The following is a 17,168-nucleotide window of genomic DNA, read 5'->3' as shown; positions in this document are numbered from 1 at the left end:
TTAAATCTAGTTTGTATGTATGTTAAATCTATTGTTAGTTTGTATGTATGTTAAATCTATTGTTTGTATGTATGTTAAATCTGTTGTTAGTTTGTACGTATGTTAAATCTATTGTTAGTTTGTACATATATTAAATCTATTGTTAGTTTGTACGTACATTAAATCTATTGTTAGTTTGTATTTATGTTAAATCTATTGTTAGTTTGAATGTATGTTAAATCTATTGTTAATTTGTATGTATGTTAAATCTATTGTTAGTTTGTACGTATGTTAAATCTATTATTAGTCTGTACATATATTAAATCTATTGTTAGTTTGTACATATGTTAAATCTATTGTTAGTTTGTATGTATGTTAAATCTAGTTTGTATGTATGTTAAATCTATTGTTAGTTTGTATGTATGTTAAATCAATTGTTAGTTTGTATGTATGTTAAATCTATTGTTAGCTTGTACGTATGTTAAATCTATTGTTAGTTTGTACGTATGTTAAATCTATTGTTAGTTTGTACATATCTTAAATCTATTGTTAGTATGTACGCATATTAATTATATTGTTTGTCTGTATGTATATTAAATATATTGTTAGTTTGTATGTATGTTAAATGTTTTAAAGAAAACAGACAAGTAAATTTCTTTTTAGCAATTTTTAACATCCAGTAATTTCATCAAGACTATATGAAAAGATAAATTATTTTCAATTGGATGATGTCATTTTTTAAGGTTATGAACAATGACCTCCTCTGGGACCTCACAATCACTCTTTAAGTCCCAAAAACCACCAAAATCTGCCTCAGAATGTGGCAGGTATGCCTCAGCCACCTCCCAAGGAGTAGGTGAAATGAGACCTCATATTCAGTGAGGCTATACAAATGTATTTGCTTTATCAATGCAGATGCCAATTCCAGGGCCTGTAATTTGTATATGCCTTTATCAAAACAGATGCCAATTACAGGGCCTGTAATATGTACATGCTTGTATCAATGCAGATACCAATTCCAGGGCCTGTAATAAGAATATGCTTTTATTAATGCATATGCCAATTCCAGGGCCTGATATATGTATAATATGTGTAAGTTGTCACATATTAACATGTGTAAGTTATCACATGGTTGTCTAATACCATCCTAATATGCATAAGTTATCACATGGTGGTCTAATACCATACTAATGTGTAAGTTGTCACATGGTGGTCTAATACCATACTAATATGTGTAAGATGTCACATGGTGGTCTAATACCATATTAACATGTGTAAGTTGTCACATGGTTGTCTAATACCATACTAATATGTTTAAGTTGTCACATGGTGGTCTAATACCATACTAATATGTGTAAGATGTCACATGGTGGTCTAATACCATACTAATATGTGTAAGTTGTCACATGGTGGTCTAATACCATACTAATATGTGTAAGATGTCACATGGTGGTCTAATACCATACTAATATGTGTAAGTTGTCACATGGTGGTCTAATACCATACTAATATGTGTAAGTTGTCACATGGTGGTTTAATACCATACTAATATGTGTAAGTTGTCACATGGTGGTCTAATACCATACTAATATGTGTAAGTTGTCACATGGTGGTCTAATACCATACTAATATGTGTAGGTTGTCACGTGGTGGTCTAATACCATAAATATATGTAAGTTGTCACATGGTGGTATAATGCCATATTAATATATGTAAGTTGTCACATGGTGGTCTAATACCATACTAAAATGTGTAAGTTGTCATGTGGTGGTCTAATACCATATTGATATGTGTAAGTTGTCACATGGTGGTCTAATACCATACTAATATGTGTAAGCTGTCACATGGTGGTCTAATACCATACTAATATGTGTAAGTTATCATGTGGTGGTCTAATGCCATACTAATATGTGTAAGATGTCACATGGTGGTCTAATAACATACTAATATGTGTAAGTTGTCACATGGTGGTCTAATGCCATACTAATATGTGTAAGTTGTCACGTGGTGGTCTAATACCATACTAATATGTGTAAGTTGTAACATGATGGTCTAATACCATACTAATATATCTAAGTTGTCATGTGGTGGTCTAATGCCATACTAATATGTGTAAGTTGTGACATGGTGGTCTAATGCCATACTAATATGTGTAAGTTGTCACATGGTGGTCTAATACCATATTAATATGTGTAAGTTGTCACGTGGTGGTCTAATACCATACTAATATGTGTAAGCTGACGTAGTAATATCTTAATGTACACTATGATTTTTATGTTTGCAAACTATTGACCTGTATGAAATATAGATTAATTACTTTTTTCCTTATTTAAAGAACACTATTTGATGAAAATAATCAATGCACAACTCCCCTGATAACTCTAACCTCAATAATTCCCAAACCCACTTATATCACGGGGTCAAGCATGGATTTCATTTTTAAAAACCAGAAAATACCAAAAAATGCATCTGTATTTCTTAAACTTGAAGAAAATTGTGATCAAAATTGGTAACTAAAATCTGAAATGTTAATACATCTCTCATTTTATGCTAAAAAACAGTAGACAGGACATGTAAATTTGAATCAACATTATGAAATTATATAATTTGTTACATTTTCTTTCCAAATGATATTCTTAGTACACCGTGATTAACAATATTCAAGGAAATTTCAATTTTAAAAAAATGTCACTTACACCTAGTGTAGGCAGTACTAAAAAAAATCTTTCATCGAATGAAATTTGTCTTTTAGTTCTATCTTTTCCTTACTTTTAAATGTAAACGTTGTAAATGCAATGTGTATTTAAAGTAAAATGTGTCATACTGACATATGTCTGTGAGCATTAATCTGAGAACCTAATTAAGTGCCGACCGTGTTTTGATATCTGACTTGCAGAAGTATTTGTTGCATTGTTGCACTGAATTAAAAACTGGCCTCATTTGTATTATCATGTTAATTATGTCTTTTGAATCAAATAAAGGAAGTGGAATAAATGAAAAGCTAAAAGTCTAAAAGTAAATACTACATCCTTAAGATCAAGCAGCCCCAGTCATATGCTGCATGAACTCTTTTAAGCTGATCAAATGAACACTGTTATAAATGTTATTGTGTAGGTAATATAAATAACTAACTTAAATTAACCACCTCAATCATAAATGATTAAAGACAAGAAAGCAAAACAAGCAAAATGAATACTTTGTGAAAAAAAAAGAGCTTTGTTTCACTGATATGGACTATGTATGAGTTTCAGAGAACTCCTCAATTGTCACTCAGAAATATCCTCAAGGATGATAAGAAGTTTCTCTATTAGGCTACTTGTAATGAAGTCATGGCATCAATATTGTACTAACTGAACAATACAAAAGTTGAGTTCTGACAGAGACAATTGTCTCTCGAAATAAATATCGCTAGTTTTTTTTTAAAAAGTAATCTTGTTTGGTGGTGCATCAACATTTAGTCTGGTCCTTTGCTTCTTAGATTCCCTGCCTAATATTAAATTATTAAACACCACTCTGGGAACCAGACTAATCAACAAAACAAACAGCAGTGACATAATAAACAAATGTTTTTGTGTACACATGATGGTTGTTGAAACCAGAAACAAGTTGGAATGTTAACGATCTTTGAGATGCTGATCATTTTTTAATATAAATGTAATTTATACAGAATAACGAACACCTTCATAAAAAAAGTACTTTATTGACAATTATTCTTGATGTGATTATACAACGAGGATTCAGTAATTAAACAGCCCACCCACCCAGCCCAACTGTTTTCTCGATGTCTAGTGGATTTTTTTGGAAGTCCCTTGGTAACTCACACCCTCATTTACAGTGCAGTCTATGCCTTTGGACCCCGTTGTGTGCGAGTTATACAGGGATAGGTGTATAAGGTGTTGGCATCAACGTAATAAAAACCCATTTTGAAAATTCTGTTTCTAATTTGTAAAGCCTTGTACAAGACAAAGAATTCAACATCTCAAGTGGAATTCTTTTTTCTCTGTACTGATAACAACAAAGACTTATAATCCCAGTGAGGTGGAAATGTCTTGAAATGTCAAAAATGTATTAGTGGTAAGCATAACATTTTGTGTGTACTGGCTGATGATATGAGTCTGTCAATATCTTCACAAATGTCAACCAGTATGATTTCATTTGACTCCCAAATCTGACTATCACAAACAAACAATAGATGGATGGATGGATGGATGATGGATAGATAAAAACAAAATATTATATGCCACACATTCTATCATAACTCTCTTAGTGTGAATAAGCAAGGATATGTACATGCAAATCCATTGCCCGGTAACTAATGATAAATAATTCCTTACCTTGATGCTGTTTACAGGTACTCCACTGTCTTCCTCTGTAATTACTGAGCTGTCTGCAGGCTCCTCAAAAGGCTCCAATCCTCCTGACCTGTAACACAATATACAACATGTAAGAAGAAACATATACAACTTTAGCACCATACCAAAATCTTAACGACTGAATCTGAAAGGATTTTAATCAGAGTTAACTCAGGCAGTACAGCAAGTGCAAATAACAAGGCACTGTAAGACTGCATGTTCATATAGCAAAATTTTCTGTAGTTGAAAATGTCCCTATAAAAAAACCATATCACCATTTCTTCACAGGTACAATATGTATTTCATATTTTGATTTGTAAATATATATTTATTTAAGAGATAAGGACTTGAGATACAATTAATTTTGGTACATAATAAATTGACATGTACTAATACATAATCTTATGTAAGTCAACAAAGAGATATTACAGCGGAATTTGTTTTTTATAAAATGAATATCAGAAATGGCACATGAAAATCTTCTCTGACTTGTAACATATTCTCTGCCATCATCTGACTTCTGAGCCAGGGACCCGACTAAAAGAATGTTTCACCACAATGACCGAGACCTTATCTGAGACATACATTTCAACAACAAAATATTCTACTATAATAATGCTGGATAATGATTGTGTACTCAACATAAATATGTTCTTATTGTTGTTGTTGTAGGGTTTAACGCCCTTTTCAGCAAACGATTGGCTATACATGGCGGCAAGTATTAATGGTGGAGGAAGAACCAGGGAAAACCCCGGAAAGAACCACTGACCCATGAGAAGCTACTGGCAAGCTTTCTCACATATCCACATTAGCCGAATCCGAGACTCAAACCCACGCAGACAGAGGTGAGATGGCAGTGATCCGTAATGGAGAGCGCTTTAGACCACTCAGCCACTCGGGGCCCCACATAAATATGTAATAGATAACAACTGGCTACTGATATGATTTGCAAATGCAAAAACATTATATAAATTCAGTGATCTTTCTTGCATCAATATAAATATCTAATAAAATCAAACAATATTCAGCTCCTGCTTCAGTTAGTCTCACTTTTCTATAACTTTCTTGGCCCATCTGGGTAGATCCTGACTTGATTCTTCTTTTTCACTGACAACTATTGGTTTCTTCCATCCTTCTCTGGTCACTCGAGGTCCATCTTCCACTTCATGTGCTTTGTGGACAACAGGTAGGGAATAGTCAATTAAATTTCCATCCTTCAAATTAAAGTGAAAAGTTAAGGGATTTCATTTTGTCAATGCATAATGATTTTTACTCTATATAAAATGAAAGCTTTGAACACTGGAGGTATTCAAAAGTAATAATTCTACTACCAAACTGTAAACTTGTACCTTTCAGCCTAACATAGGAAAGTTCTATCAAATTTATCTGAATTCCAATTTCTTTCTTTTTTTAAAAACTTAGAAATTAGAAAGTATCTCAACTTTGAAACAAGGACCAAAATTAAGGTATCAAAAAAAAGAATAGTGCAATCATTAGGAAAATACTGATAGAATCAATAACGACTTTGACACCATGTATATTTCTGCAATCATGTGCAGAGTACATACACAATTCATATATATATATATATATATATATATATATATATATATATATATATATATATATATATATATATATATATAAAATCATGTGCAGAGTACATACACCTCACTACATACATATATATCTCTGCAATCATGTGCAATGTGTGTGTGTGTGATTTGGATTTTTAACATAGCTTTTTAAAAAATTAAGTTATATCAGTATGATGTTTGCAGTGTGGCAGTTTATAGTGATGTCTAGCACTGGGGCATCATGCTGCAGACATATAGCATCATGTCCCCCTCCCCCAGTCATATTATCCTGGTACCAGATGGTCCAGCCCTAACACTAATCTCTTAATGCTGAGCACCAAGTGAGGTAGCTGCTAGTACCATTTTTATGTCTTTGGTATGACTCAGCCAGAGATCAAACCTGCAACTTCCTGCATCTGAGGCAGATGCTCTAACCACTCAGGCCACCAGAGCAGTCTTCTCATGTGCAGAGTACATATACATCACTATATACATGTGCATTTCTGCAATCATTTGCAGAGTACATACACATCACAATATACATGTATATCTCTGAATTCATGTGCAGAGTACATACACGTCATTACATACTTGTATATCTCTGCAATCATGTGCAGAGTAAACACACATCACTATATACATGTATATCTCTGCAATCATGTGTTAAGTACATATAAATTACTACATACATGTATCTCTGCTATCATGTGCAGAGCACATACACATCATTAAATACTTGTATATCTCTGAAGTCATGTGCAGAGTACATATATATCATTACATACATGTATATCTCTGCAATCATGTGCAGAGTACATATACATCATTACATACATGTATATCTCTGAAATCATGTGAAGAGTACATACATGTCATTACATACTTGTATATCTCCACAATCATGTGCAGAGTACATATACATCATTCTATATTCTAAATGCCTTGGTTACAAAGGGCTTCTGAGTAGGGCAATATGTATATAGGTCTAGCACAGATGAATCAAAATGATCATAAACAAAAAATTTACTCATGTCAGTAAAACGCACAATGTTGGACAAAATGAAATTCTTTGGTTATGCAGGAATAGTCGTGATAGGGATGCAGCCAAATATAAAGTTTCATGACTGGATAACATAAAAAGCACCAAATAAATTAACATCAAACACAAAATCTGCATGGATTTTCTCCATTATGTGCCAATGTGATTAACAGCTGCATTACTACACTGATAAAAGTTCCTAAATTTTACAATAAATTTAGGACATCAATGTTTTTGAAATTTAGCTTGTAGGTAAACTGCTTTACATTGTTTATTTTGTTGAATTAGTGTCTTTATTTGTATGACAATGAAGAGATATTTTTTTAACACAATTCAGGTACAGTTTGATGCTGTTGGGGTGGGGTATGTAGAAACATCACAGAGCTTGCAGTCAAGCTTGGTAGAAGAGGCTGCATCCAATTTTTGACCGTCACTGAAATTCAGTTTGCAATCAACACTAAACAATGCCTGATTTATCCATCATTTTCAAACATGATTGTGATACAAGTTAAAATTGCTACTTAGAAAATTGTAATGCTATTTTTATTCACAATTGGTTTTCTTAAAATTGTGGACCACTTGTCTAAGAGTATTAAAGGATACAGATGTTGTCATGACGGTTTCATGATTTATGTAAAAAACTAATTACAAACTGTCAAGGCATTAAGTCAACCTTTTGCTGTTTGGAGTTTGTTTTTAGGCATTTTTTAATGGCATCTCATTCTCATAGATTTCATAGAAGTAGGGTCAACAACCTTGACACATTTTAAAATCTATTTATCCTGATATGGAGAGATAGAATGAAATAGAATGGTAGGGTGGATGAGAAAAGGAAGGACAAGAAATAATGAAATAGGTTTAAATGTGGAAATACAAGTTTGAATAATATAAACAAGGGCAGATACATTTCCTGAATGGGAAAAGAAAGAAGTTCTAAATGTGACATCACCACTGTGACAATATCATTTTTTCAAAGCCTCACTGTGAAATATATGATAAATAGCTGTAATAATCTCAACAGTTCCTTTCATTCATAAGATTTATATCACATATGCCATATCTGAGATTTAACCATAACAGGCTGTAAACTTACAGGTGATTCCTTGACTGTCTCCAGTTTAGCTGCCCATTTTGACTCATCTTCCTTGAGAAACTGCAACCTAGCCATGTCCAGTCTTGCTCGTCGGATTTTCCACAACGCCTTCTGCTCACGAAACGCTGCCTCCTCTGACAACTGAGCATAGTATTCAATGATCTCCTCCCTACAGAAAGCACATAGTAAGTATGAAACCTGCACAAAGTATCAGCTAAGGGCTGTTCAATTTATGCATACTTGGTACCCAGGGAAGGCAGTTTTAAAAAAATATATGTCAGGGTACTCTGATTTCAAAGATTTCATATTAATATAAGATAATGCTAAATTGCATCTATGGGTGAGTACTCCACATTAAAAGTGCCTTCCCAGGTTCCCATGTATGTTTTACTGGAACAACCCTAAGACATAAAGTCAGAGAGACAAATGATTCTATCCTCTCTGGCTCCTACTCACAGCTACTTTCTCATAGGGTGTATAGGAATATTGGCAGAACTACTGAGACTAGCAATACCACAATAGCATGCTTACAAACACAATATTTAATTTAAAACATGAAGGTTTCTGTTGACATTCATTTTTTAAGCTAACATACCTGAAAACTCCACATCTGGATGTTTTTCAAAGAAATTTATACTGCACCATTACAAATAATTGCACCGAAAAGTACGACACTACAAAAAATGGTGCAACAGTGACATATCACATGAACAAAGATCTTACTAACACAGATAGTATAGTGCAGGGATTTGCAAAAGGTTTTGAAATGAACAATCATACTGTGGAAAATTTAAGAAATTGTATTGACTTATGCAATACAATATGGTAATCAATGGATCCTCGGGAAAACATCAAATGACAATTATTGGAAAGAATTATGAAAATGTGCATTCAAATGCAGAAGCATGATGTCAGTATATTTTCTAGCATACATATTACATAATCAACAATGATAAATTAAATACATTTGAACCCTATCGTTAGTGCAAGTTATTGACAGTAGCTCGTTGAAAATAAACTGCGGTTCTTGGAAACGGTACATGGGAAACCCTAATGGTATGATTCACATCTGCACATTTTGATTACGAAAAGAAAAGAAATTTTTTTTCCTGATCATATTTTGTCACTGTACTAACGCAGTCTTTTTTACTTGAAATGACTGTTATCGGTAGTGGCTTGTTCTAGATAGATATCACATACTTAGGTAAACTGGGCCTTGACATACAAGACAATGCAGTCTGTAATGTTTAATAATTTATTTCTTGATTAATTTTAATAGTAAAGAAACAATTTTAATCTACTCATAATATTCAACAAAAAGCATGACATATTTACATTTTCAAGATCTTCTCCAAAACTGTCCATTAAAACCCAATAATAAATAACCAGCGTCAATCTGCAGAAAAGCAACAGCCATATAAATTATTAATGTGACTAGATTTTAACAACATATTCATTATGCATTTAAGCAAAAGTAGCAAATAACCTTCAATTAAATGTGGCATTAGGGAGAAAAATAATGATGGTACGGGATCAGCAGAGCTGTCTACAAAAATCCTAATTCTGACTCTAATATTAAACTAAATCTTCCCAAAATCTTTATACCACTGAAATAAAAATTAAAAAAGAAATAAAAATCACTTTTTCATAATGCACAATGGTGTTATCATATAATACGTCCTGAAATAACAAATCCCAACTATTCACCATTATATACAACGAGTCTAGAGACAGATCTTGGTGCAGTCGATCGTAATGGATTCTTTAATCAACAAGAACGTATAACTACCTAGCCCTCTTCTCAAGTTCCACGTCCTCCTCTCGTAGTGTCTCCTCTCTTCTCATCAGCCTGTCCATAAATTCTTTATCCCTCTGTTTGTCCTCTTTTTCTTCCAGCGCTCTTCTCTGACAAAAATGAAAAGTAACGAATAAACAATGTGCTACTATTTCAACAGTGCTGACATTCTCTTGCCTACTGAACAAAATTTAAGTGATTGTATAATGCTAAAAATTTCAATAATTTATGACACATGCAACTAGTATGGGTATTTACCTAATCTTGTTCACTACACATGTACAATGTGACATGATGCTTAACAACAGTGTTATTGTAACCTGAAATAACCTCATATTATTGCGGATTTTTTTTGTCTAAAGTCTTGTACAATAATAACACAATGAGCAAAAACATATTTTAAAATTAAAATTTCTGGTCTAGAGATAGAAAGAGATGCAAGCAGCAAGTTCAGGGTGTGACTGTTGTAAAGTTTTGTTTTAACAACTTAACTCTTTGATCTGAATTCTTCTCTCTAAACAGAACTTTGCAGAAATTAAGTTTTCTGTAACCATATTGCAGAATTTTAAGTAATCTCATCATGTGCAGACCTGGGGGGAGTTTCTTTCCAATTTAATCAATTTAATAGCAATTACTTTTGAAAACTGTAAATACAATTGATATTACACACTTTGTGAAATTCATCAAAAAATATGTGTAACATTATGTTTTACACTGCAATTAATTACTTTTGATTCCTAATGATCATAGGTTTTCTATACAAAAAAACTGACAATGTATTTGTGTGTTATCTATTTTAAAAATAATATTCTGTTGTTTCACAGCTATCACACCTAAATACATGTAGGTAATACTGTTCTATTCCTAAAATAGCAGATAATTTAATTAGCAAATTTTTACTACAAAATGCCCATATCTACAAAACTTGCATGTTCATTTGTTTTATCATTTAGTAATCAGAAAGTAATTGTGATTACATCCATTGCTCACTCGATTAAATGTAAACTGCAATTATTTGTATTTTAAAATGTCTCAATGTAAATTACTTCAGACTACTTAAAAATTAATAATGAAATTACAGACAATTACTAGTGACAATTAACCCAGATCTGTTTTCACAAGACAATTTGCTGTATCCTGATCCCTTAGCCAAATATATCACATTAATGATGTGTTTATGAAATGTTCCAATGTAAGTGTGGTTGGGGGCAGATATTTCATTTAAATCCATGAAATTTCAAGACTAAAATCTAAATTCACACAGGATATATTCAGGAAGAATAAATGAAGGCATGTTTTTTAAGTAAGCAGAGAATTCAATAATTTTTCATTCTTCTCTGTATCTTGAAGCAGGACCAGTTGATACAAAATGACTGGCCGCTAATAAGTTCCTGTTGTAGACAGCAAGCAGCCCAAGTGGGCCTGATATTGCTCACTTAGCTTATATAACACTGACCATTACACTATGTTGGTTTATACTGTATTGTACGAACACATCCTATGTAAACTATTTCCCAAACTATATGTTAATCTAATTGTACCTTTTTGACTTTATTCTAATAAAAGGTCTTTCTTAACAGGGTTCATGTGAGAGAAAAAATCATCGACAATTCAAGTATAGAACCCAGATTCTCAAGGAGTAACAAAGAATCAAGATATAATTTAAAATGCCTCTAAAATAGATAAAGTAAAAGAATAAGACAAAAAAACTGTACTCCAAAGCAAGCTGTATTTGCCATTAGTAATTCAGTGGAACTACAAGTAAAAGAAATATACAAGTACTGCAATCCATACTGATATGGCTTATAACTATCACTGGCAGCACATAAAAAAAGCTGATTTCCTTGTTTCTCCTCGAGGTATTTGACTGACATAACAATGACAACTGCCCCAGCTGTTCAGCTTCATCAGTTAACTTGTTAGTTAATGATATGAGACCACCGATGTTTTCCATCAATCTTGCTTTCTCAGTTTTCAACTGGTCCAACTCTTCCAGTACACCTTTTCTTCACATAAATGAAAACTGAAATAGCTTTTAACAAGTCTGAGAGTCCAAAAAATGTCTGCTTTAAGAACATCTGATGCATTTGCAGCAAAAATACTCAGACAGGTTGACCTTCTGTAAACAGCTGTGTAAATGGTTATGTGGTAATAATAATAATGAGGACATTGTATAGCGCCTAATCTTTAGAAGCTCTAAGCGCTTTACAACATTAGACAACACCTATAAGATAAAAAACATATAATAATATGATTACAAAAACAAACACCATGAAATGAGAAAACATTAAAAAAAAACATCCTGAGAATATTTATGGTAGGAAACATTATTAGGTCTTTAAGTTTGTTCTTGCAGTCGAAATAAGTGAGTTTTGAGAGCACTCTTGAATGGGATCACTGTGTCTTTGTGTCTAAGTTCAGTGGGCAATTCATTCCACGTTGCTGGGCCCTGGTATGCAAAAGAACGCTGTCCATATGACTTTGTTTTCATAATGGGAATAATGAGTATACGATTGTCAGAAGAGGAGCATAAGTATCTTGCTGGTGTGTACACACAGGTGAGGTCAGATAGGTATGTTGGACTAGAGTCCGACAGTGAAATGTAGCACAGAGAACACATTTTGTGTTTGATTCTGAATCGAATGGATAGCCAGTGTAGGGTACAGAGTAGTGGGGAGGTGTGCTCTGATCATGGTACTCTAAGTATGATCCGAGCAGCTGTGTTTTGAACTTTTTAAAGTTTCTGGAGCAGATATTGAGATGAACCAGACAGAAATGAGTTACAATAGTCCAGTTTTGAAAGTACTAATGAACACACAAGTGTTTTAGTGGCATCAACTGAAATATATTTGCGAACTGAGCTGATGAGTCTCAGCTCAAGATATGGTACACCCCTCATGAACTAAAAGAAACAGTACAACCTGAATGCACATTCCACAGGATGTTTTATAAGGGAAACCACTCACAAGCAATGTTACACAGGATGCTGAATATGGGAGACCACTCATACACAATTAGTAGGCGCCATGTTCACTAGCTGTCCACTAAAAGCTTTGAACAGATATTTAATTTTGTTCCCATTTTCACAAAATTCAAATATATCCAAGGAAGCAGTTATGGTTTGGTCAAAATTCTAGAAATTCAAGGGCATGAAAAGAGATTTCAAACTACAAGGACATTCAAGGATATTCAAGGCATGTATGAACCCTGCTGAACATGAAGGCATAATTACTATGCACACTCTCTTGCTCATAATCAAAGTCATGGATAATATTTGTGATAATACAACCAACTAATAAAATATATGACTTCAAGAGTGGTAAACAGATCAGCCAATCAGATGCAAGTTTACCTTATTAATTCATCCTGCTTACATTCAAAACTTCCCAAGATTTTGATCACTTATGACCATATTTCAATTTTGTTCAAATCAAATCGATATTATGGTAATATGCTCAGCCAAAATCAGATGCAAGATAACCTCATTAATACGCATGGAGTTCGGTCATTATTGAACTCATACAAGACCCTGATGACATAAGCATATATTCCAAGTTTGATCAAAATGGATCTGAAATATAGCCTCCACAGTGGTAACAAGCCCAGCCAATCAGATGCAAGATTATTTCATTAATATATATGGATCAAGGTCATGATCTAACTCATACAAAATCTTAATGATAAAAGCACACATTCCAATCTTGATGAAAACTGGATCATAAATATAGCTTCCAGAGTAGTAACAAGCTAATCCAATCAGATGCAAGATCACCTCTGGGTCTTATTCATTTTTGAACTTGTAAAATCTGAATGATATCAGCATATATTTCAAGATTTAAAAAAAATTGAATCAGAGGGGTAACAAGGTTAGCCAATTAGGTTCAAGAACACCTCATTAATACGCAATGATCTCACCCTTATACTGTACTAATCCAAAATCCTGATGATATATAGGATATTAGGAAATATTTCATAGGTCATGTGTAAACATTGTATTACAAAATGTTTCTATTCATGAAGGAAACATTCCCTTGCATCTACAAAAAAAAAACACTTTTTTTCTATTATACATTTTTAATGCAAGAATTGTTGATTTACAAGGATATTTCTCAATTATCTGCCAATGTGATAAATGGCTGCATTACTATCTCCATAAAAGATAGTTTCTGAAATCTTACAATAAAAATTAAGGCTGACTTTAATAAATTTAGATATCAAATCCTCTGTGGAAACATCACAGAGAATGTTGTATCCAACTGATACTGTTGTCTGTAGTGTGGCAGTTTATGGTGATGTCTAACACTGGGGCATCATGCCGCAGACATGTAGCTTGATGTCCCACCCAGTCACATTATCATGACACCAAATGACCAGTCCTAACACTAACCTCTTAATGCTGAGCCCTGAGGCAACTGTTAGTAACATTTTTATAAGTCTTTGGTATGACTCTGCCGGGGTTTGAACCCACAACCTCCAACATTTGAGGAAGACGTTCTAACCACTTACATTACCTAAGCCGTCTGGTACAAATTGAAATTACTACTATGAAATTAAGAATATGATTACTCTATTTAATCAAGAGGATTTTCTTAGAAACATTACTTTGTCGTAAACTGTAACAGGTACTGTATGGGAGACATGAATATTGAACATAAACATATCATGTTAAGTTCAATTATTGATAAATTGCATGATTAATGTGGAAAACTAATTTTTAAAAGTAATACCTGAAGGCTATTTTGTGTCTGTAGTTCACTTTTAGGCATTTTTTATGGTACCCTCTTATTGACTACGTAAATGTATACTAGAGTCTTGATGTATTTAAAAATGTCTTCATCCTGAGATAAAGATAAAGGCATGGAGAGAAACAGAGGAGAAGTAAAATGAAATAGGAATAAATTTGGGACTACATGTCTAACATATACAAGGGCAGATATATTTCTTAAGTGGAAAATGAAAATAGCTCCAAAAGTTATATTGACACCGTGGCAATAAAGTGATATCACCAATGTGGTGATATTGTTTTCCTTCCACTAATATATTTCAATATCCCATTATGAAATATATAACAAAAAACCACATTCCAACTTTGGTTTAAATTTTATAATAAATATGGATTCCAGAGTGGTAACAAGCAATTGGTGGTGTCTAACCACATGATGCACAATGAATGATACATGACAGATGCAAAGCTATACCAAAGCTACAGTAAGGGGTAATCAAAGCTCATATTTTCATACTTGTAAATCTTGTTCCATTTGGTCCTTAAGGATCTTCAATTCCCTTCTTTTTTTTATGTCTGCTGCTTTACGCATTGCAATGATTTTATCTGAAACAGATTGAGATACATTTATGTAAAAATACTTAACATTAAATGTAAGCTTATTTAAAATCATTAGGCTCTGAGCTTTTGCCCATAACAAAAACACAAGAAAACAAAGTTAACTGTACCACACAAATCAATATCCTTGGGCTACAGGCCCCAGGTCCCTTCTTCCTGCAAAACACAAGACAATAAAGTCAACTGTACCACACAAATCATTATCCTTGGGCTACTGGCTCCTGCCCCCCCCCCCCAAAAAAAACACATGACATACAAGTCAACTGTACAACACAATCATTAGCTTCAGGGTGTTGGAAAAATCATTAGCCCTGGACTACTGGCCACTGGATACCACCCAACCCTTAAACCCCCCACAAGCTAACAAAGTCAACTGTATCACACAAATTATTCACCTCAGACTCTTGGCCACCTGAAAGAAGAACACAAGCTGTACATATATGCAAGCATTAATATATACAGATGCTGATGCTGACTGCCGGGGGGGAGGGGGGGAGTGCAGTACAATAGTCCCAATATGTCATACAGGCAAGCTAAAGAAGTTAAAGCTATAAAATGTATAACAACAAAATAAAATGTGAAACATTAAAACATCTAGTTTTTTAACTACAGTAATTCATGCAATTTTTCATACATTTTAAGTTTTTGTACACAGTTCATCCATGAAAATTAAAATTATCTTTTCGTAGAAGTCTGTCTTAGCACTAAACATTTGTAACTTTTTCATACAAGTCTAAATTTGGTATAATTACATGTCGAAAATAGACATACAAATATTGTACAAAATGTTTAGAAATAAAGCATGTATTTAATGAAAATCTGCTGAATACAACACTTATTGATTGCTTGAAAATTTAAATCTTTTCCATACAACACTTACTCTATATCTGGTAACTATCGATGTCGAGTGTCAATTGAGCCACACAATATTTTTCCATTTTATTTATTTATTCAATATTTCTGGGAATCAACATTAAAAAAAGTTATGAATTTAAAAAGTGGTATATTTGGTTTAGTTTCAATGGGTCTTTTATTATTCCTTGCAGATAGATTCATCAAGTTTGTTTAAATAATTCAAGAACTTTTTCAACTAATTCATTCATGTTTCAATAATAAAACAATCTTTTTAAAAAATTATGAAATCTCAAAAGGTAACACCTCAAATTCAAGGATTTTTTAAGCATGAGCAAATCATGTAAGTCTTTTTTTTGCTGCATGTACATACAGTGGAACCCCGCTATAACGCGCCCCGCCATAACGCGAATTCGGATATAACGCGGTCGTAGCAAGGCTCCCGAAATTTCGTATATTCATTCACACATGAAAAAAAAAAATTTGGAGAAAAGTAAAAAAAACAAAACAAGAAATTAACTTCATTTTGGGCATGAGATTAGTTGTGACTTTTAAAATAATATGATCGTGGCATGGTTCCTGAAATTTAAATTCATTTACGTGTATTTTTATCGGACTGTGAAAATATTTGTTTAACGTACGAGAAATAGTGTGTAAAACGTTTATTATAATTTGGTGGAAGAATTCGCGTATGACTTTTAATAATAAACGATCGGAACTTAACAATTTATCCAGGTTCTTTAAGTGATTTTGGAGAAGTGATCGTGTATGAATTCTAAAATAATACGATATATATAACGTACGAGAAATAGTGTGTACAACGCTTAGCTTCTGAAATTTATCAATTTGAACAGGTTGTGGTGAAGCTCCATATTCTACTCTAGAAGAGAAAACTGGTTTCATTAGGTTTTTGAATTGTTAAGCCGAAGTAAACATTATCGGAAGTGTTACTTATTACGGATCCATGAGTAAAGCCAGTAAATCGTCTTTGTGATTGTCTTCCATGAAATCTGTATACAGTCGTTGCTCAAACAATAGCCGACATGGGCTTCTTATTTAACTGCAATCACAGCCAAGCAGCAGACAAAGCTGTGGTTGATACAAGAGTCGCACAATTTAATAAACATCAAAGGACGAAAG

The 17,168-nt window shown here is 33.1% G+C and overlaps 1 protein-coding gene across 1 annotated transcript in view; it reads right to left on the bottom strand.

Moving 5' to 3' along the window:
• The window catches only part of LOC149788633 (gamma-tubulin complex component 6-like), a 129,455-nt gene that overhangs the window by 56,073 nt on the left and 56,214 nt on the right, over nucleotides 1–17,168 (bottom strand). Inside the window, exons 18-22 of the mRNA XM_089974721.1 lie at nucleotides 15,076–15,164; nucleotides 9,830–9,945; nucleotides 8,041–8,209; nucleotides 5,382–5,545; nucleotides 4,314–4,401 (exon numbers count right to left, since the gene is read on the bottom strand). Of these exons, the coding sequence (XP_089830847.1) occupies nucleotides 4,314–4,401; nucleotides 5,382–5,545; nucleotides 8,041–8,209; nucleotides 9,830–9,945; nucleotides 15,076–15,164 (626 nt within the window). The remainder of the gene's footprint in view (nucleotides 1–4,313; nucleotides 4,402–5,381; nucleotides 5,546–8,040; nucleotides 8,210–9,829; nucleotides 9,946–15,075; nucleotides 15,165–17,168) is intronic.

Source organism: Sinohyriopsis cumingii, chromosome 11 (genome assembly GCF_028554795.1).
Source record: "Sinohyriopsis cumingii isolate HCF-2022 chromosome 11, ASM2855479v2, whole genome shotgun sequence".
Lineage (NCBI taxonomy): Eukaryota > Metazoa > Mollusca > Bivalvia > Unionida > Unionidae > Sinohyriopsis > Sinohyriopsis cumingii.
This window is presented reverse-complemented; position numbering and strand designations above follow the sequence as displayed.